Source organism: Dipodomys merriami, unplaced genomic scaffold (genome assembly GCF_024711535.1).
Source record: "Dipodomys merriami isolate MVZ:Mamm:240054 unplaced genomic scaffold, mDipMer1.0.p SCAF_48, whole genome shotgun sequence".
NCBI lineage: Eukaryota > Metazoa > Chordata > Mammalia > Rodentia > Heteromyidae > Dipodomys > Dipodomys merriami.
Genome location: NW_027206046.1, coordinates 9989876 through 10013246, shown reverse-complemented (window position 1 = coordinate 10013246; position 23371 = coordinate 9989876). Strand labels below are relative to the sequence as shown.

Below are 23371 nucleotides of genomic sequence, written 5' to 3'. Positions count from 1 at the left end.
ATTACTTGAATTAGAAAAATCTTGCATATGTGGATAATGTAAATTTGGTAAATTTTAAAATCTAAGGGAAAATATATTTAAATCCTTATGTTTCTCTAAGTACATATGACTTTAGGAAATGAAATAAAGTAAAAATGTCATTGTGAAGTTGATATCTCTATTTAAGTTGCCATTTTATCAATGTATTTAAGTAATATTCATTACCTTTTCATTTTAGCATTTCAATCATGCCCATCCACCAATGCTTTTTTAAAAGGCATAATTTATAATAGGTAATATGTATTTAAATCCAGATATTTCTCTGCCATCTCTGCAATTTTTCACATATTTGATGTCATGAATACCTTTTAAAATATTAGAAATGGGATAGTGAATTAAATTCTGACACTTATTTCAATATTTGTCCCTTTTCAGACTCTACAGGAAGTTATGTGGAAATGATAGAGATTCACAAATCCTCTCCTCCAAGAGAGAAAATCTTTCATAAATGGAGTTCTGCCTCTGATTTCCACAGGACATTGACATTGTGGCCTTTCCTGCTATTTCCAGCGATTCCCAGAACATCTGAACAGTGATGTCTGCCTTGGATTTACAGCTTTCTATGCTGATTGCTTGTTTACTTCTTTGGGGTAGAAAAGTTTGCACTAATTGCTCTCCATGGTGGCTAATCTTTTCAAGAGCTTGATTTTATCTTATATCCATAAGCTTTACAAAGGAATGTTTACAAAGAAATTGGGAAATACAACCAAAAAAAAAGAGAATCAGCAGCAGAAAAAGAATCAAGATTTTCCCACTGCTGGTCAGACCAAACCCCCCAAATTTTCTAATACTTTGAAAAGCACTGTAAAGAAAATTGCAAAGTGTTCATCTGCTCGCAACTTATCTATTGAAGAAGAAGACGCTAACAGAGACTTTTCCCTCTCTCCTACATTCAGTTATCGAGTAGCTATTGCCAATGGCCTGCAGAAGAATACTAATATAACCAGCAGTGATAATGAAGATCTGCTTCAAGAGCTATCTTCCATTGAGAGTTCCTACTCAGAATCATTAAACGAACTAAGGAGCAGTACCGAAAACCAGGAACAGTCAACACACACCATGCCTGTTAGACGCAACAGAAAGAGTTCAAGCAGCCTGGCTCCTTCTGAGGGCAGCTCTGATGGAGAACGCACTTTACATAGCTTAAAACTAGGAGCTTTACGAAAGCTGAGAAAATGGAAGAAAAGCCAAGAATGTGTCTCCTCAGATTCAGAGTTGAGCACCATGAAGAAAACTTGGGGGATAAGAAGCAAGTCTTTGGATAGGACAGCCCGAAACCCAAAGGCCAATTCTCTGGAGCCTGGGTTCAGCTCCTCAGGCTGCATTAGCCAAACACATGATGTCATGGAAATGATATTTAAGGAACTTCAGGGAATAAGTCAGATTGAAACAGAACTTTCTGAACTCCGCGGGCACGTCAATGCTCTTAAGCACTCCATTGATGAGATCTCCAGTAGTGTGGAGGTTGTACAAAGTGAAATTGAACAGTTACGCACTGGGTTTGTTCAGTCTCGGAGAGAAACTAGAGATATCCATGATTATATTAAACACCTAAGTCATACGGGTAGCAAGACAAGCTTGAGATTTTTAAATGTGCCGGAAGAAAGATTCGAATATGTAGAAAGTGTGGTGTACCATATTTTAATAGATAAAATGGGTTTTTCAGATGCACCAAATGCTATTAAAATTGAATTTGCTCAGAGGATAGGACACCAGAGGGACTGCCCTAATGCAAAACCTCGACCTATACTTGTGTACTTTGAAACTCCTCAACAAAGGGATTCTGTCTTAAAAAAATCCTATAAACTCAAAGGAACTGGCATTGGAATCTCTACAGACATTCTGACTTACGATGTCAGAGAAAGAAAAGAGAAAGGCATACCATCTTCCCAGACCTATGAAAGCATGGACATGAAGTTGTCTACTCCAGAGCCCAAAATCAAGAAGAACAGTTGGCAGTCACCAGAAGACAGTGATGGAGAGCTAGACTCTGACCTCAATCGAAACACTTACGCTGTGCTTTCCAAGGCAGAGCTTCCCACAAAGGGGAGTACTTCTAAGTCAAGCTCAAAATCACACAGTGCTAGATCTAAGAATAAAAGTGCTAATAACAGCAGAGTTTCAAATAAATCAGATCGTGCTAAAGTGTCCTCCCAGTTGCCGCAATCAAATGATTTGGGAAAGCAAACCACACCCCAGTATGTGGAGGGGACACCTCTCTGGCACTCACAGAGTGATTTTTTCACTGCGAAACTTAGTCGTTCTGAATCAGACTTTTCCAAATTGTGCCAATCGTACTCAGAAGATTTTTCAGAAAACCAATATTTTACTAGAACTAATGGGAGTTCCCTCTTGTCATCTTCAGACCGGGAACTCTGGCAGCGAAAACAGGAAGGCACACCCACCTTATATGACCAGCGGTTTGATGGGAGTCCTCAAGGCATCCAAGTACAGAGTGAAATGGAGAATACAGAGACTGTGGATAGTGGAATGAGTAATAGCATGGCATGTGCATCTGGAGACCGCAGTCACTTTACTGATTCTCAGCTCTCTCTACATGAGGATCTTTCTCCATGGAAAGAATGGAATCAAGTAGAGCAAGGGGCCAATTTGGGCTTAGATTCATCCACACAGGAAGCTTTGGACTATGACACAAACAGTCTATCTGACCAACAGCTAGATGTCCTCAATAAAGACCTAGATGACATGGGAAAGTACCACAGTGACCTACAAGATGACTCTGAAAGCTACGATTTAACCCAAGATGATAACTCATCTCCATGCCCTGGATTGGATAATGAACCACAGGGCCAATGGGTTGGCCAGTATGATTCTTCTCAGGAAGGGAATTCTAATGAACTGTACCAAAACCAGGACCAGTTATCCATGATGTATCGAAGTCAAAGTGAACTGCAAAGCGATGACTCAGAGGATGCCCCACCCAAATCTTGGCATAGTCGATTAAGCATTGACCTCTCTGATAAGACATTCAGCTTCCCAAAATTTGGATCTACACTCCAGAGGGCTAAATCAGCTTTGGAAGTGGTATGGAACAAAAGCACACAGAGTCTTAGTGGGTATGAGGACAGTGGCTCTTCCTTAATGGGCAGATTTCGGACATTATCTCAATCAACTGCAAATGAGTCAAGTACAACCCTTGACTCTGATGTCTACACAGAACCCTATTATTACAAAGCTGAGGAAGAGGAAGACTATAGTGAACCTGTGGCTGATAATGAAACAGATTACGTTGAAGTGATGGAGCAAGTCCTTGCTAAGCTAGAAAACAGGACTAGTATTACAGAAACAGATGAACAAATGCAGGAATATGACCACCCTTCCTATGAAACACCTTATGAAACCCCACAAGATGAGGGGTATGAAGGGCAGCCAGATGATGTGGTGAGTGAAGGGGAATTGGAACCCTTAAATGAATCATCAGTAGAAATGGAGATAGGAGAAGATGAAAACCAAAACATCCCTGAACCATCACCTGTGGAAATTGCAAAGCCAAAGAGAATCCGCCCCTCTTTTAAAGAAGCAGCTTTAAAGGCCTATAAGAAGCAAATGGCAGAATTGGAAGAGAAAATCCTGGCTGGAGGTACTTACATTTAAATATATATTTAAATACTACATTATAAGTTAATCATGTTTTAACATTGAGTAGTGTTGTCTAAGAGGATTTTCTGTATTTCTTTGGGAGAATTTAATGCAAGGAATTTGTTTTCCCAACAAGTTGGGCTCTATGATGTTAAATCCAACCAAATTTCAGACAGGTCATATTGAAATGAGCCCCCATTTTGCCCCATTATTGAACAAGATATCTGTGCTAAGTTTAGGCACACACCATAGTTCATGTTAAGCAATTCTGTGGCATTGGTTGTCAAGGTAAAAAAAAAAGTCATAATAAAAAAAGTAAGATAAATAAATAAATAAAAAATAAAAAGTCAGCCATAGTCTGGGGTCTGCTCCTCAGTTCCATTAGGTTCTTTCATAGGAACGAGAAGAAAGGTATAGTTAATCCTAACTTTGAAAAGGTGGACACTTAGATTTAACCACTCCTCCCATCAAACAGTTTGGAGCCTGATAATAGGAATAACTAGTATCCACCAATCATGGTCTCACAAATGACCATGAACTTCTTTATCTCCTCCTGATGCATTGTGGGAGAATAATACATTCAAGACCCCAGATCATGGCTGAATGGTCAAGAGTCATTGAGGATGAATTAGTAAGGGGGCTAAGAAGAGAGTTGCCTCTTGAAGAGTGGAGTAGGAAGAATATTTTATGTAACAAGTCTTAATTTCCTAAGGAAGAAATTTTAGATAAAAAATTTGGTACCTATGCATAACTATTTGAGTTATTAATGTTTGTATTCATCAATATTTCTGAGTTTATTAATGTTTGTTTCATCAACCTAACCTCATATGTACTCATCTAAATATCTTAATATTGATTTATATTTTTATTACTTTATATTTTAGGGATTATTATAATCTCTTTTTTTAATGAACTACATTTTATTAATGTTTTCCCAACTATAGCAGTTTCATCTTTGCTTGAAATATTTATATAATGTTTCATAAAGATAGATTCTTGTCATTAGTGATATCTGCTAAAATTATAGAATAGAATAGTTTATGTAGTCAGTAGCTGATTGTTGCTTGTCTTTGCCAAATTGTGATTAGACCTTTTTTAAAAAAAAAACACCATTTTTTATTGATAAAGGTTAATAACTGAATAATCAAATACCTTTACTGTTCAATCATTCCAAGCCCTAAGAGAATTAAATAACAATGTGATTTCCTCACTCTAAAAATACATCTATGTAAAGCAACACACTCTATAGAAGTCATTTAAAAGAGATGTATAGTGCATTGGTTGTGACTGATAGTTTTATTCAGAGTGTGAATAATTCTTATCTATACTTAAGACTGATTTGAAAATGCAAAGTAGTCAAATGTTGTAAATATTTTACATTAATACTTTTTTAGATAATTTTTAATTTGGAGTAGAGGTCCTTATTATGACTCATATGGTAATTTATTGTGGTAGAAACAAAAATTTAGCATTGTGTTATATTTGTAGTTGATATAGAGAAGTCTGTTCAAAGAGAGACAAAACACAACTCTGTGTGCATGTGAGAGAGAAGAGGGAAGGGAGAGAGGAGAGAGATAATAGGAGTTTGAATTGGTTAGGGAACATTAAGGAATATCATAAATAGGATGAGATAAACACTTCAAGAGAATGGATCTTCAATTTTTAAGAAAGAAACTGTGATTTAGATAAATAATAGGATATTATTCAGATTCTGCCTAATAGTTTTCATATTGTGTGCTTTTAATATACATAAAATTCATATACAAACTAAATTAAAAATAAAATTCTAAGTTAGCAAGCTTCTATGCAATATAAGTGGCACTTAAATGTCTAGTGGCACTTCTTGGAACACAGACACTTAGCTATCTATTTGCCAACATAAGAATTCTAAATCAGAGAAAACAATCTTGTTCCATATACCTGGCATTCAAAGCTTAGCTACAGAGAACTCAGATTCTATCAACAATCATCTTGGAACATGGCTTGCTGTCATTCTCTGAGCTGACTTTGAATGAAATCTGTCAGATATTCCCCTGTCCTAGAGGAAATCAGCACACACATCTTCAAGATCCTCTCTGGATGCTGAAAGGCACCAGATTGACTACCCAGGAGGCTGCAGTAGCCTAGATTTTAAAGGCCATCTAACTCTTCCTTGCAGCAGGCAGGCAGTTTCTCCTTCCTGTGCTACCAATATGCTTCTGAAGGAAGGGCAGCCAAGGAAGGATGTTTTCCAGGCCTTTTCCCTGCTCAGAGCATCCCTGTGAGGTGCCAATTGTCATGATGGTTTAATGCCCAAGGCCATCTGCTTACTGGGCATTGGCCAGATGCCAACAGGTTTTTCTCTCCTTGGCTGCTCAGTCATGGTGAGGTAGCCATGCCATATTTTCTTCATTACTAACCTACACAAATTCAACCATAAACACCTTGCTATAAACCTCTATATAGGGTGTTGTTTCAGTGCTGACATACTTTTCTATAACACAAGCTTGGGCATTTGAATTGTTTCAATGCTGTCTTCAGGTCCTGGTGAGATATGGATATTTGGTGATAATATTTTTGAGAATCTACACCTGAGATGTAGATATTTGGTGATAATATTTTCAAGAATCGTTGGGAGAGTAAGAGATTTTGGAGTGTGTGTGGCCAGAAATTTCCCCATGATGTCAATGTTGTCCTTGTTGCTGGGCCTTTCTGAGTTGGCCCCATTTATGTAACTGATCCAAACTCAGCATCTTACTAGAGACTATCTGATTTTTTATCTCCATAAAGACAAAAACTAGAATTAACTATTGCCTACTCTAAATTCTTGTGTATCTGCTTCTTATGTGCATTTCTCATTTTTGCTTCAAAACTGCACATCGGAAGATCAGAACTCTTACTTATTATATCTTTTGCACAATGCCTATACCACTCCTGTTTTTATGCAGAGTTGGCTTTGAGTTCCTCTATGTCAGATAAGTACTTGAGGGAAGGAAGAAAGAAGAATAAATAAAAAGTAGAAGTTTCAAAGTTAAATCCAAAGGCAAATATAAGCTGTTTAATGGCTAAGGCTATGACTTTTTCATTTAATCAATTTTGATGCTTTTAATTATTTTTATCCTTAAGTAGTATATAAAGGGATTTCAAGTCAACATGTCAGATTGAGAGTACAATGCATCTTTTAAGTTTTATTTTGAAATTATTTTTGTACAGAGTTTCAATTAAACATGGCAGTTTACAAGTACACTGCATCTTGATCAATGTTACCCCTTCCATCATTTTATTTTTTTTTTTAATTTATTTATTTATTTATTTTTAAATTGTATTTTATTTTATTTGAGAACATACTGTACAGAGGGGCTACAATTACATGGGCAGAATAATGCATACATTTCTTACCAAGCATTGCAGCCTCCTCCTTTGTTTACCCTTCACTTCCCTTCCCTGCCTCCCCCCTCCCCCCACCCAATTTTACCCCCCTCCCCCCACCCAATTATACCCCCCTCCCCCCCCCCACACCGACATTGTAAAGCTGGTTTTGACATGACATTTTGTACTTCTCATTGTTGCAACAGGTCCACCTGAATCCTTAAACGACTTGTTTGTCCCCATCTCCTCCACATGATATACTGACATCAAATATAGTGAAAGCGGGGGTTACACTGTGGGGGAGGGACATACAAAGCAACAAAGAAATAATCTTATAAATGCATTAGAAACACATGCATGAAAGAAACGAAAACATTAAAATACATATTTAAGGGTTCATTTTCCTAACATCACATTATCTGGCCTTTTCCGCTTGACTCATACCTATACTAGATATTGCAAATAAGGGAGACCATGGGACCTATGCTTCTTTGGGCCTGGCTTACTTCACTTAATATAATTTTTTCCAAACCTTTCCATTTCCTAACAAATGGGGAAATGTCATTCTTTCTGATGGAGGCATAGAATTCCATTGTGTATATATACCACATTTTCTTGATCCATTCATCTACTGAGGGGCATCTGGGTTGGTTCCATATCTTAGCTATGGTAAATAATGCTGCAATAAACATAGTTGTGCTGGTAGCTTTAGTGTGGTTTTGTTTGTAAACATTTGGGTAAATGCCCAAAAGTGGGATTGCTGGATCATAGGGGAGATCTATGTGAAGTCTTTTGAGGAACCTCCATACTGCTTTCCAAAGTGGTTGAACAAGTTTACATTCCCACCAACAATGAAGTAAGGTTCCTTTCTGTCCACATCCCCTCCAGCATCTGTTGTTATTAGAGTTCTTGATTTTTGCTGTTCTAACTGGAGTGAGGTGATATCTCAATGTTGTTTTGATTTGCATTTCTTTTATGGCTAGGGATGTTGAACATTTCTTCATGTGTCTATTGGCCATCCTTCTTTCTTCTTCAGAGAAGCTTCTCTTTAAGTCTTTCGCCCACTTATTTATTGGGCAGTTGTTTCTTTGAGGATTTGTTGTTGGGTGGTTTAATTTTTTGAGTTCCAAGTATATTTTAGATATGAGACCTTTGTCCGTTGTATGGCTAGTAAAGATCTTCTCCCAATCGGTGGGCTTTCTATTGATCTTGCCAGCTATGTCATTTGCCCTGCAGAAGCTCTGCAATCTTATGCAATCCCATTTGTCCAACCTTTCTTTGATTTGTTGTGCTTCCGGGTCTCTATTCAGAAAATTTCGACCTGAGCCAAGGAGACCTAGGGTTTCTCCTATTCCATCCTGTAATGTTTTCAGAACCCCTTCCATCATTTTACCCCATCTCTCCCCACCCCATGCCCTTGGTTTACATAGTTCCATTTTCACATACATACATTGAATATCATGACTGCATTTGCCTATGCTTGTTATATGATTTTATCTTCAGAGCCCTTACAAACATGGTTAGAGATACAAGCTTAGAATTCAGCCTTACTGTATTCCAGGTACTTCCTCGGCAATTCATCTGTTTTCCTTCTTTTGCTGTTCACGGTGTCACTATGAATTCATTTCCATTATTGTCCCACTTCCTGGTCAGGAAAGTTATTCATAAGAAACTACTCAATATCTCACACCAAATAAGTAGTGCCTCCAGAATTAAATGGATTATTATTTTGGTTATGTAGAATAGCACTTTGCTCTGTACTTCAAAGTCTGCTTTATATTCAACTTGTAAAAAGACATAAAAGTGGAGAAGAGAATCAGCCATCAGGTTTATGTCATACTCAAGGTCTTTCATGAGCCAACAACACTAATATAAGAGAAACTACATCTTCAGGGACAGTGAGAATTTGATACAAAATAGTTCGCTATTGGTCTTTCTACTTCAAATTTTAAGAGTTTGTAGGGCTTAATAATTGTAGTCCTGCACTTACTTGAGAATGGTATATTTGAAGGGTGAATACATCTTGCTTGGAATGAAAGCCTGAAGTCAGTTTGATGTCATTTTCCTAATAGGAAAATGAGAATCTTGTCCTTTAAGAAACTATGATATTGATAACATGATTACTTATTTTTTTATCATGGTATACATTTTGTTTTCTAAATGTTCATAGGGCTGTGCTAGATTATTTTGGCTTCCATTTAGCTAGATTATTTTAGCTTCCACATACAATATAAAATTTGAATGCATAAAAAGTTCATGAAATTGATACTTTGGTATGTTATATCCAGAGGTCCCCAGGCTGGCTGGTTGTTAGAATGATCTGGGGAGCTTTTGTCATAGTCATTCCTTTGGTGGTGGTTTAAAATAACCACATTGGGCTGGGAAGGTGGCTCAGTAGTAGAGTGCTTGCCTTGCATGCTCAAGGCCCTGGGTTTGATTCTCAGCACCACATAAGCAAAAAGAAAAAAAGCCGGAAGTGGCTCTGTGGCTCAAGCGGTAGAGCGCTAGCCTTGAGCTGAAGAGCTGAGGGACAGCGCCCAGGCCCAGAGTTCAGGCCCCACGACTGGACCCAAAAAATAAATAAATAAATAAAATAACCACACATTACTGAACACTGGAGCCAGAGATATGTATGCAGACTTGTATGAATTAGTGATATAATAACATACATTCTTGTAATAAAACAACAAACATTACCACGCACAATTAAAAACATTGTGAAAACAAGTCTAAAGTGCAGAGTAAAATGCAGTGTGTAGAAGAGGTATCTGCTCTTCTGTGTTCACTTCAGCCAAGAACTGGAACCCAACTAAGTGTCTATGGACTGATGGATGGACAAAAAGAATGTGCTCCACAGGAGAGTAGCCATAAAACAGAATGAAACCCTGACTTTTTGACAAGATGGCTAGAACTGGTGATCATTATGTTAGGTTAAGAAGCCAAACACAAAAAGACAAGCACTGTATGTTCTCAATTACATATGTAATATAAAAAAAGCCGAACTCAGTGAAGTTGAAAGTGTGGTAGGTATCAGGAGAGGGACACTTATTCTAACCCTCTGCCTCTCAGTCTCTTTGAAAACAAACTTCTTGGTGGGGGTGGGGGAAGGAGTTGGAGAGGTGGGGAGGGAAGGGATGGCAAGGGAAAAACAAAGGAGGGGTAACAATGCTCGATAGGAAATGTACTCATTACCTTGCTCATGCACCTGTAACCCCTCTGTACAGTATCTTTACAATAAAATATATAATTTTTAAGTTATATTTAAGTAGTTGTACAATGGAGGTGCCATTCAACAAAGCAGTTTATAAATACAATGCATCTTAATCAGTGTCACCTCTTCAACGTTCTCCCCGCCGCCCCGCTTTCACCCACCCCTTCCCTTACTTTTCTTACTTTTACGGGTATATACAATGGATTCTGACTGCATTCTCTTCACCCCTCTCCCATTAACCTCCCCCACTATGGATGGATCCACTTCCTGGTGTTGATTTTTTGGGGGGCTTTGACCTAGTCTTTCTAAAAGAATATACTAGTTGTGGAGGTGGGAGGGAAGGGATGGTAGGGGAAAAACAAAGGAGGAGGTAACAATGCTTGATAGGAAATATACTTATTACCTTGCTCATGTAACTGTTAACCCCTCTGTACAGTATTTTTACAATAAAAATGTATTAAAATGAAAGATTATACTATTTGAGCTTTCCAAAGAGTCTATTGTACTTAAGGTAATTCATTTGTAACCAGCCAACATGTTTACTTATAGATTTATAGGTACATTCTATCTTCCACAAATGAAGGAAATCATGCAACCTTTGTTTCTTTGGGCCTGGCTTACTTTACTGTCTCTCTTTTTTCTGTCTCTATCTACATCTTTACCTGCCTGCCTGCCTGCCTGCCAGCCTGCCTACCAACTCTCTATCTCCTTCTCTCTGTCTCTCTCCATGTCATCTGTCTGTCTTGAGTTTCCCAAGAATCTTCCTTGAAGCTGAGTATAAAGGTACTGATAACAGTAGAAGTCAACTCATTTGCAAAATGATTCACTATGGTGTAGTACATAGTAGTAATTTTTTTGACCTAGTATTGTTGCTTTTTAATACTCTGCAATTGCCTATAATGTAAAGTAATTGTCTCTTTTCAGATTTCTCTTTGATGATAATGATCTACTTATGAGGTGCAGTGTTTGGCTTTGATCCATATATATGTATACATATATGTATATATACACACATATATGTATATATATACATATATATATATGGTGTAGGTGGATTCAGTCAAGCTAATGAACATTTTGTTTACCTCCTCAATTTATCTTTTGTGATAAGAAGATTGAAAATACATGCCTTTAGGGAATTTGGAATTTACAGTATCATTCACTACAGATGCCTTGAAGTGCAATAATAGATCACTCTAAGCTCTTCCTCCAGGTTAATTGAAATTTGATGCTTTTTGATAGTTATCTTCCCTTTACCTCCTCTTCTTCCTTCTTCTCCTTAGCCTTTGGTTACCATCTTTCTGCTCTCTGTTTCTGTAAGATTGACTTTTTTTTTTTTGGTGTCGAACTGGGGTTTGAATGCAAGGCCTCTTGCTCTCACTTGACTTCTGTTCAAGGCTGGCACCTGACTATCTGAACCATACCTCCTCTTTCAGCTTTCTTTGCTGGTCAAATGGAGATAAGAATCTTGCAGATTTGTCCACTGTGGCTGGCCTTCAAACCTCAATCTTTAGATCTCATCCTTCTGAGTAGCTAAGATTATAGACATGAGCCACCAGCACCAGGCTAGGATTGACATTTTTTATAATTCCACATATAGCCGGGTCCAATAGCTCATGCCGATAACCCTAGCTACTCTGGAGGCTGAGAACTGAGGATTTCAGTTCGAAGCAGGCCCTAGCTCTAAAGTCTGTGAGACTCTTAATCTCTAATAAACTACACAGAAAAAGCCAAGAGTGGCAGTGTGGCTCAGGTGGTAGAGAGCTAGCCTTGAACACAAAAAAGGCTCAGGGACAGCACCCAGGCCCTGAGTTCGAGCCCCAGGATGAAGAAAATATAAAAATGAAATAACTTTAAATATATATATATTCCACATATAGATAAAATCATACAGTATCTACTTTTCAGTGCCTTCTTAATTCACTTAGTCTTAATATCATCTCATTGTATCCATGTTGGAGCAGTGGCTCAAGTGTTAGAGTATCTACTTAGCAAGCATCAAGGCCCAGAGTTCAAATCCTAGTAACACCAAAAAAAAAAAAAAATCCCAGTCAAGTAATTACTTTTAAATTTGTAGCTTTAAACTTAATCAGGGTTTGTACTTATTTGATTTTCTTAATACAATTAAATGTTTCCTCCTCTGGCTCAAGACACATTTCCATTTCATCAATTTCCCTCACGCAATACTTTTGAAATCTCGTTTAACTTTATTGCCTCATTTGAGTTGTCAAGAGCTTTTACTCTTTTTCTATTGTTCCCAACTGTCGGGGCCACAATGAGATAGAATGACAAGTCATTGGATGTTCTGTATCCCTTGGGTCTTTGACTCCACAGGCAAAACACTGCAGTTGAGCTAATGAGAGTCAGGAAAAATAACAACTATTTAGAATTTCTCCACACAGACATTGTTACTGTTGATTTGGGGCATAATTGGATTCCAGTTTCCTAAGACTGACTGGTTTCAGGAACCAATTCTTTATTATTATTATGGTTATGGTTATTATGTAGTTGTCCAGAGGGGTTACAATTCCGCTAGGTTATAAGTGAATACTTCTTGGTGAGTGTCACCCTTCCTTCATTTCCCCTCCATTTTCCTTTTCCTGTCCCTGACATTTTTTTTTACATAATGTACATTGAATATAATGACTATGTTTGCTCACCCTTCTTCCCTCCATTCTTTCTTTTCTTTTCTTTCTTTCTTTCTTTTTTTTTTTTTTTTTGGTCAGTTGTGGGGCTTGAACTCTGAGCCTGGGCGCTGTCCCTCAGCTCTTCAGTTCAAGGCAAGCACTCTACCACTTGAGACACAGCGCCACTTCCGGTTTTCTGAGTGTTTTATTGGAGATAAGAGTCTCATGGACTTTCCTGCCTGGGCTGGCTTTGAACCTGTGATCCTCAGACCTCAGCCTCCTAAGGTGTGAGCCACCAGCGCTCGGCCCTCCCTCCATTCTTGTGTCTCCACTTTGTTCCGCCCCCCCCCCAAAAAATAAACATTTCTACTTCCTGGTATTTAGTAAACAGTACATTAGTTGTTTAGAGGAGTTAAACCTTTAGATTCCTGCCCTAAGTATGCATTTCTTAAACTTTTTTTTTTCTATTTAGTACTGAGTAATTTGCCTCATGGCTTTAATGGCAATATGTACTTCTTGCATGTTCACTGACTTGACTCCTTTCCAAGCCCTTCTCCATATTCCATCATCATCTTCTTCCATCATCTCTGCCCTATGTTTCTGCCCTCTCTGCTCTACCCTTGAACCCCAACCAGCAGCCAGAGTGAAACCACTGCTGTCAGAGTATATCCTCATGCCAGCCTCTATACAAGACTGTCATCGCCCCTTGTTTTACTCTGAGAGCCAATCCAAGTCCTTCCAGTAGACTCACAGTTTTTCTCTACTGCCTTTCCACCCTCTTTTACTATTTTCTACAACTGAGTCTGCTCATTCTGCTCCAATCAGCTGAATAAAATCTGTACCCCTCTAACTCACCAGACATACTCCTATGGTTAGAGCTCATCCAAACAGGCCCAAAGACCAGGAGAACGCAACGAGTTTATGTTAAAATGCTAGGAAGCACTGTGTGGGAGGGAGGAAATGAGTCAGGAATGCAAGGAAGTTAATAAAACATATCGATGCTTTGGGCAAGTCAACCCACTTCCACTGAATAAAATACAACCCTGCAACTTCCAGTGTAACCTGTAGACCAGTTACTTTGGTGTTGCCTAGGAATATGTTTAAAAGACAAGTTTAGGCCTTATGCTAGACAGCCTGATTTAAAAAAAAAGTTATTTAATTTTTATTGTAAAGGTTATATACAGAGGGGTTACAGTTACATAAGTAAGGTAATGAGTACATTTCTTTTTGAACAGTGTCACCTCTTCCCTCGTTTTCTCCCAGTGTTTTTTTTTCTTTTTTCTCCCTCCATCCCTTGAATCTAGGGCTTAGACACTGTCCCTGGGCTTTTTTTTTTTTTTTTTTTTGCTTGAGGCTAGTGTTCTAACATTTGAACCCCAGCTCCACTTCTGGCTTTTTGGTGGTTAATTGGAGATAAGAGCTCATATTATGATCCTTAGATCTCAGTCTTCTGAGTAGCTAGGATTATAGGTATGAGCCACCAGTGCCTGACTGATGATCTGAATTTTAATAAAGACCTCAGGCAAGTATAGAATATGCCTCTGAATTACCTGTGCATAGGTAGATAGCTTGGTGTGTTTAGTCATCAGTTTTTCAGCTGATTGCTGAAATCTGCTCTTATACTATATACTGGCTTAGCATGGTCCATGGCCTGAAAATAAACACCAACAGCAACAAAGTCATGAGTGTTCTTGCAGACTTTCTTCAGGTGTGTACAGAGTAGTATCCTAGCATCTGCTATTGAGCCTGTACCTTAGCTCTTCCCTTTTTCGAAAGCACTCTTCCTTCCGGTATTCACTTAGTAAATCTACCTCCTTAAGGTCTTTGGTCAAATCTTCCTGTGTCTGTGAAGTTTACCTCTTCTTAATTTTGCCAGCTGCCTGTACTACCACAATATCCCTAATTTCTATCACTCTGCTCTTGTCTTTCTCTTTTCAGTCATACTTTGCTTTTGATTTATGTATAATCTGTTTACTTAATGGGCTGGCTGTCTATTCCTCTGGAAACTTAGATTCCACCAGAGCTGGTATGTCTGCTTGGCTTGCTGGTACTTAGCATTCTAAGTATTTCCTATATCATGAAAACTTTTTTAAAAAGTTTTTTTTATTGTAAAAATAGTGTACAGAGGGGTTACAGTTACATAAGTAAGGTAATGAGTACATTTCCTATCTCATGAAAACCCTTAAATACCATTTGCTATTAAATGCCGAATAAATGTTGTCTCTAAAGATCACAACAAAATCATTCTCTTATCATTTGGCATTTAGACTGTTTTCTAGGGATTTTGGGGGGAAGAGCGTAATTATATATAATGCAGTCATGAGTTCCTCTGTTTATAAATCATTTTAAACATTTTCAAGGTGGTCTCCTCAGATTAAATCTCTTCAACCACTAAAAATTGGTGTGTTTCACAACTTTGGTCTAACCAGTCATGAATAAATTTATAAATAAATGTGATACCATTCCCCTTAATCTAGGCAACAGTGGATAGTGATCAAGAGAATAGTTCTGTCTTTCTAATTTATCAGTTTATGATTTGAGGCAATGCTTAACTGAGCTTTGCCTTCTTCGTTTGTTGAAGAGGAATGATAAAAAATAATAGTGCTTACCCCTTAGGGTTATTGCAAGGATTGAATTACTTAAATGAGTAACCAGGATAGACAATAACTACATCATTATTAGTTATTGTGAAGTTGAGACCTTTTTATATGGATAAGTGAGTTTATGGAACTTTAGTCTTACTGTATGTGCATCTTGAAGTTACGAATTGCAGGAAATTTTCTCTTTATATTCATATTTTCCCTTTTGAAAATATTTTGCATTTGTGCCTTCTCTTTTGAGAAATGAAGTATTTTCTAAAAGTGTTTTCTCCTTAACTTCATAACAATGTTAGTCTATTATATTATAGGCAAGTGTTTTTCCAACTTAATGTTCACTATAATTTAGTCTGATTATCCATAAATTATGTGCTCTGCGGACATTTTCTATGTGATGTCTTCATTTTTTAATGTAGGAGATTTTCTTCAATAATTAGAGGCTGCTTACCTATATTTTGCATTTTATTTCATTATTGCCTTAGTGTTTACTTCATTAATCTCCCTAAGATCCATTTAAGAGCTAAATTCTCACTTGGCTTATATTTCTAAATTAGCCTATAGTTTCTGAGGGAAATTGAGTAAGAGCACAGGAGAAGTGGACCAACTCTCTTACTGGTCCAATTCAAGCACCAGAAGTAATGGTGACTCAAATATTTAGGGGAGCTCTTTTTCTAAACTTTTCTAAGACCTCCATGCTGCTCTTCAGAATGAGGTATAAAATTCCTCAGGGTATTTCTAATTGGCAAGTGAATTAACTCTAGCTCATGGCTAGTGATAATGGTGCTGCCCAAATAGTTTGAACCTGAAAGCAGGCACTGAGAGAGGCTATAAAATAAGTGCTATAAGGTACACAGGTAACATCTGGCTTCATATGAATGATTTGATGTCATCTGTTGAATGAAGCTGTCACTGGGCATAATTCCAGGGATGGGAACATTTCTAGCACCTCATCCTTGCTAAAGTGTTTCTGTCCTGGGGGGTGGGGGGATTACGGTTGTCAGTGGTGAAGAGGATTAGTTGGGAAGATTTAAGGAGACTATAATATTGTACAACCTGGACTTCTGTATCTCCATTTTGCATGATTCAACTGGGGCTTGGCATTCCAAAAAAAATTAATTCTGCACTAGCCAGATGTTGCAGCCAAATAATTTCTGGAACATTTTTTCCTATTTGCTAAATGTTTTTTTTAATGTGACCACAAAACATTGAATGAAAAATTTTAAATTTTTTTTAGATTTTTAAAAATTTTAAATATAGGTTTTTTTTATTGTAAAATTGCTATACAGAGGGATTACAGTTACATGAGTAAGGTAATGAGTACATTTCCTATCAAGCATTGTTACCTCCTCCTTTGTTTTTCCCCTACCATCCCTTCTCTCCCCCACCAAGTTGTAAAGTTCATTTTCAACATTGTGTCTTGTACATCTCATTATTACAATGTGTCAACCTGTATCCTTATTTAAGCATTTTGTTATTTCTCTTCCCCTCCCCAAATTATAAAAATGTATATACAAGATGCAGGGCACAAGAATCAAATACAGTGAAAACAAGGATTAGACTATGGGGGAAGAACATACAAAAGAAACAAAAAAAATCACATAGTATATTATAAATACGTTAAAAATCAATAGCAAGAAAGAATCACTTGTGTCCCTATCATTGTGCTAAACTGTAAAGGTGATGTACAGAGGGGTTACAGTTATATAAGTCAGGTAATCAGTACATTTCTTTTTGAACAGTGTCACCCACTCCCTGATTCTTTCCCAGATTTTCCCTTCCTGGTTTCCTCCCGCCCACCCCCCAAAGTTATATAATTCATTTCTAGCATAGAGCCTAGTGGATTTCACTGCTGAATTGGTTCACCCTTTTTCCCACTGTTTGTTTCTGTGCTTCCCTTCCCCTCCCCAAATCAGATAAACTTATATACAGGACAAAGGGTATAGAAATCAAAAGCAGCAACATGAATGAAAATTCATCATAGAAAGACTGTAAACTTGTGAAAAAAATGCAAGTTGGTCAGTGCAATCTTAATAGTGCTTTTTCAAGTCGAGTACACCTGCAGATTTGGGCAAATGGTTAAATATGTGGATACAACTGAGAACTAGAATTTCCTCTGTGAAAGAGAAAAGATACAAATCCCAAATATAAAATATGGAGGACAAAGCACACACTCAAATGTTCATTTGTTTAGTGGCTTAGCCTTTAGCAAGCATCTACTCTGGCTGGTTTTAGACATCAAGGTTGTGGAGTGAGGTGACCCACATCTTTTACATAAAGGATCTCACTAAGGGCTACTTATTAAAGTCTGAACATGGCTACTCCTCTTTACAGAGAGGCTTATGTCATGCTTGCTTGCTAGAGAGCAAGTTTGGTTCATATCACAACTGTATTAGAATAAGCTTTGGTGAATTCATCTTATGTCTTGAAATTCTTTTTTTCAAATAGTAAGTGGGTAAGCATCTTTTCATCGCAGTCTATTTTGGACATGGAAAATTCTCCTAATTTATTTACATTATACTAGAAGCAGCCTTGTACAACATGTGGATTTCACAGAGAGAACACTGTCTAGCAAAAGGATTTGGGCAATACTTACCATGACTGTTTTTGGAACTCGCAAACCAGCTGATACTGGAAATTACACCACTTCATGTTTTGCTACTTAAATGTGCATGGGCTTTGAATTTTAAAACCCAAGTCTAGACTTCCCAGTTTCTTTTTAGCAGCAGATTAATTTTCACTCTGAGGCTGGTCTGGGGTAGAAATCACAGGAAGGGAGCTAGTTATGTCTTCTCTAAGCAATTTTGAGCTTCTTTCGTCATCTTGGTAGGCACAAAGAAGAATGGGAACAGAGTCTCTGAACAACCATCTATGTAGGGTGATTTCAGTTGGTTCTTGTCAAGGGACATATATTCCTGTTGATGCCACAAATATATATTGATGTGGGTTGTTTTGATGAATCCCAAGCTTGGTGGTATATGTTACCACTAGAGCTGTCCTGTTTGGGGCAGCTTCAAGATTTTATTGGTTCTTCTTTAAGATTTATTTTGGCTCTGTTGTAAGTCCTGTTCTTTCCATCTGCCTTGTGCAGATCATATAGCTACATCGCTATATTCTCAGCTCTCTGATTTGATGGATGGGTCTGGTGGTACTCTTAGAAATCATTTTTCATTGTGTCTTGTACCACCCATAGCTTCAGCTTTAATTCAGAGTATTGTTAACAAATTCATATTGAAATATAATCTGCAAACTATAAAATTTACCTTTCTATATTAAAAACTCATCAACTATATTCATTAACTGTGATTGAAGATACACAATATGTTCTTTTCTCTCAAATATACTAACTGCACTCAGATTGTAGTTCAGGGTCAGATTGTTGGAGAACTAAGTGTAATTTGTGGAGGGGAAAGGAAAAAAACAAGTTGTTTAAGGATACAGGTAGACCCATTGCAACAATGAGATGTACAAGATGTTATGTCGAAAAATGAACTTTACAACTTTGGCTGGGGGTTGTGGGGGGGATGGAAGGACAGGGGTGGTAAGGGGAAACAGAGGAGGAGGAAACAATGCTTGATAAAAAATGAACTTATTACCTTGCTCATGTAATGTAACCCCTCTGTATGCTATTTTCACAATAAAATAAAAAAATAGATGTTAAGCAATTACTTTCTCTGATTTTAGGCTTCGGGAAGAAAAATTGTACTTCAGGAGATATATATGCATCATGCATCCATAATTGTATTAGTGCCCAAATTCCATTTATATCACATCTATACCCCTTTCTCTCTCTGATTAAAGCATTTTTGGAATGCAAAGTCCACCATAAAAGCTTGTTAGGAAGTTTCTAATCCTTATGTCCAAGTTCAGATCTTGGAATATTACCTCATTTATTAGTAAAATGGTGCATCAACCCCTTTAGGCATACTGAAGGGGCAGATAGCAGAAGGAGCAAGAGGGTAGAGAAAAGAAGGGAAGAACTTCTCATCGTTGAGATAAGAGAGTGTGGAAGAGACACATCCTCTCTACTTATGTGATGATTTACTGAGAATGGACACAAACGGGTCCTGAACTAGCTTATTGTAAAAGACTACCACAGACACTTTGAGAGTCAAAGCAGTGATTGAGGAGGCTCACTGATCTTAGGAAGATGATGTGAGAAGAAATGGCTTACCATCCTACAGAAAAACGTGTGTTTTTTATCTTCAACTTTCCGGATGAGAGTGCTTTATCTTTCTATCCCCAGATATCTTCTCTGTATACAAACTGAAATTTCAGTTAGAGTTAATAAGGAAACATTACTGCGTAGGTTAACGAGTATGTGGGGAGATGATTAGTCATAAACTTAATGTGAATTAGCTTAATTAACTTTCCTTCAAATCTGGCTGATACTCCTAAAGAAGATACTACTACTAGCATTGGTTTAGGAAAAGGGATTCCAAAGCAAGACTGACACAGGGATGAGTAGGAGGCATGTGGACTTCCCAGGTTTCTTCCTGTGGTAGAGAAAGATGGTGAGCTTAGAACACTTTGGGCGGGACAGAACTGAGCATAAATCAAAGCAAGCATATGTTTTATCATTTTAATTTCAATAGTCCTTTTGAGAAGCCACTGTTTTTCAGCCAAGAATAGTGGTCATTTGTTTTTTAGTATCCTCATTTACTTCAATGTTGCTTTCTTTATAATTTATAACTAGAGGATGTCTAAATAGAGGGAAATAGTGTGTACATATGTGTTGTATAGCTATATATTTTATATATAAATAAATTTACATATATATTTCAATAGCATGGAGGGCAAGTTTACAAAGGATTCTGTCTTGGAGTGAATCCTGCGCTGGAGAATCTGAAACAGAATTTCAGATGATAAAATGGGCATTTAGGCGTTCCATAGAGAGAATGCCCAATGTTTTGGGTCACCCATGAATTTCTGAGACTTGCTTCCACAACCAAGTAATGAAAGGAATTGTAGGGACATGACTTCACATTCCCCCTCTTTGTATATAACTTCTCCTTGTCACAGTGTCTCTCCTCCTTTCTTTAAATTCATCAGGTATATGGCCTTTTTGCATCTTAACTATTGGTGAAATCCCTCATAAAGAATGATTAACCTGTGAAGGTAAGGCAAGGTACAGAGCATTGTTCAGGGGTCATCATTCTATGTTTGTTTCTGTCATTATTGCTGCCCAGAAAGAGAATGACTGACTCTGCACACCCCTGATCAATAGTTGCTAAAATGCAACTAATAAATGCAACACCCTAAAGCTTGAGAAAATGTGTGTTTCCCTTAAGAGGGGGATACCATGATGAAATCTTTCCTCTCGGTACAAGGCTGAAAGAATCAGTAGTTCAGACTTTCACCATCCCCCTAAGTTAGAATCAGCAGAGACTAAATCTACACTGTTTCAGTGAATATGCACGTAGGAGATGCAAGACAATGCAGTTTGGCTGATTTCCCAAGAGATGCTGCTAGCAAACAGACATTCATTCAAAAGAATAAAATGGAAATCTTCCAAATCCATATTTACTCACATGTCTCACTTCCCTTCCTCATTTCCCATCCTTCTCGCTCCTCTGCGTTCAATCTACCATCAAGAATCACCACCTAAAATCTTGTTAAGTGCAGTTAGATAGAAACAACGAGAGGCACTGTTCAATTTACCGTCAGGAAACAGGCTTTAATTGAAGAGCTCCAATCTCTGTAGACAAGCTTGCCAAAATCTTGGAGTACTGAATTTGCCATTACTGGCCCTCACTGAGACTTTTGAAGAAAATCTTGTGTTTAGTTCTCAAAATTGGAAAGAGATAAGAGTACTTGAAAAGTGAAATATGTGAACAAATTCACTGTGCAAGATTGGTAGCTAATATACTTTTGTTATAGAAAACTGCTCAGATTGAAGATTCATTCACTCCAGTTTTCATGGTACTTTTGGAATTCTGAGTTAATATCTAGGTCTCCACATTAGATATGCAGACTGCACAGTCTGTCTTCGAGCTCTGCTCTGCAGTATGCATTTGTGTGGAGAGTCAGGAGCTCACTTTTAGCATGGATGCAAGAGATAAACACCAAGTATAGTCATGAAAGTCCTTAGGGATATACTTCCTGGCAGTGACCTGTTTTACTGGGAAGACAAGGATGCCAGCTCTAGAGTATGCTCTTCAGTTCTGCCCAGACTTCTGCAGTTTGTTTTGTCTTAGTTCCCTCAGTTCCCCCATATGCCCTCTGTTTTGTTTTTTATTATCACCAGCCCACATTATTCACCTTTTTTTCACTGTTCCCTTTTAGACCTGAATTTATTTTTTTAGGGTGATGTACCACGCTAAGGTGACTCAGAATATTGGGCCTGAGCCTGTTTCTCTTCCTCCTCCCTCTGTCCCTTATTTCCTTCCCTCTCTCCCTTCCTTCTTTCCTGCCCCTCCCTTTTCTTCTTTCTTTCCTTTCCCTCATTTTCTTCTTTCCTTGCTTTCTCTTTTCTTCTCTGTTCTTCCTTATTTTTCTCTTTCTCTTCCTCTCTTTCTGTTTTCTCTCTCTCTCTTTCTCTTTTTTCTTTCTTCCTATTATAACACACTAGTTATACAAAGGAGAAGTTCCTCCTGACTTTTCCACATACATACAGTCTATTCTAATCAATTTCTTATTCTGTTAATTGCTCTCTTCCTACAATTTCAACAAGTTTTATTGTTCTACTTTCATGCATGCAAACAATCTACTTTGACTATAGTCATCCTCATTTATTCCCCCTGTTAGCCAATCCTCTCCCACAAGTCTTACCCGCTTCAATGTAGCCTGGTTATCTTTCCTTGTCTTTTATCTCTCTATTGATCAACAGCTTTCATTCTTTTATTTATTTATTTTATTTTTTATTATGAGAATACCGTACAGAGGGGTTACAATTACATGGGCAAGGTAATGAGAGCATTTCTTATCAAGCATTGTTGCCTCCTCCTTTGTTTTATTTTGTTTTTAGATTTTTTTTAATTGTGAAAATACTGTACAGAGGGGTTACAATTACATGGGCAAGGTGATGAGTACATTTTTTATCAAGCACAGTTGCCTTCTCCTTTGTTTCCCCTTACCACCCCTGCCCTCCCGTCCCCTTCCTCCCTCAGCCAAAGTTGTAAAGTTTGTTTTTTGACATAACGTCTTGTACATTTCATTGTTGCAATGGGTCCATCTGTGTCCCTATTTAAACAATTTGTTTTTCCTTTCCCCTCCACAAATTATACCAACATCAAATACAGTGAAAACAGGGGTTATACCATGGGGGAGGGACATACAAAGCAACAAAGAAATCATCTTATAAATATGTGAAACAATTGCAAGAAAGAAAAAACATTTGAGTCCTTATCTTGGGGTTCATTTCACCTAACATCAACTTATCTGACCGTTTCTGCTTGTCTCAGACATATACTAGTAATTGCAAGTAAGGGAAACCATAGGAACTATGTTCTTTGGGCCTGGCTTACTTCACTTAATATAATTTTTTCCAAGCCTTTCCATTTCCTAACAAATGAGGCAATGTCATTCTTTCTGATGGAGGCATAGAATTCCACTGTGTATATATACCTCATTTTCTTGATCCATTCATCTACTGAGGGGCAACTGGGTTGGTTCCATATCTTAGCTATGGTAAATAATGTTGCAATAAACATAGTTGTCATTGAGATTCTTCATGCTATTTTCACATATACCTATGGTATATTTCAAAATTACTCACTTTTCCTTCCCCCTTTCCCAAATAGTGCCTTAGTTAGACTCAGGTTCTATGTATATACATATATATGCATATAAGTATATGTACATCTGTATATATGTACTTGTCCAGGAATATGTCTTTTAGATCTGTGAGCAAAACTCATATCTAAATCTTTGAGCTTGTTTTGCTCCATATAATATTCTCCAATTCCATTTATGTTCTTGAAAATGATATGATTTTATCTTTCTTTATGTCC

General features: G+C 37.6%; 1 protein-coding gene across 1 annotated transcript in view; it reads left to right on the top strand.

Annotated features, from left to right (window-relative positions):
- Nucleotides 1-654: 654 nt before the first annotated feature.
- Nucleotides 655-23371, top strand: part of Unc13c (unc-13 homolog C) — a 281403-nt gene continuing 258686 nt past the window's right edge. Inside the window, exon 1 of the mRNA XM_069995373.1 lies at nucleotides 655-3640. Within this exon, the coding sequence (XP_069851474.1) occupies nucleotides 658-3640 (2983 nt within the window). The 5' untranslated portion in view covers nucleotides 655-657. The remainder of the gene's footprint in view (nucleotides 3641-23371) is intronic.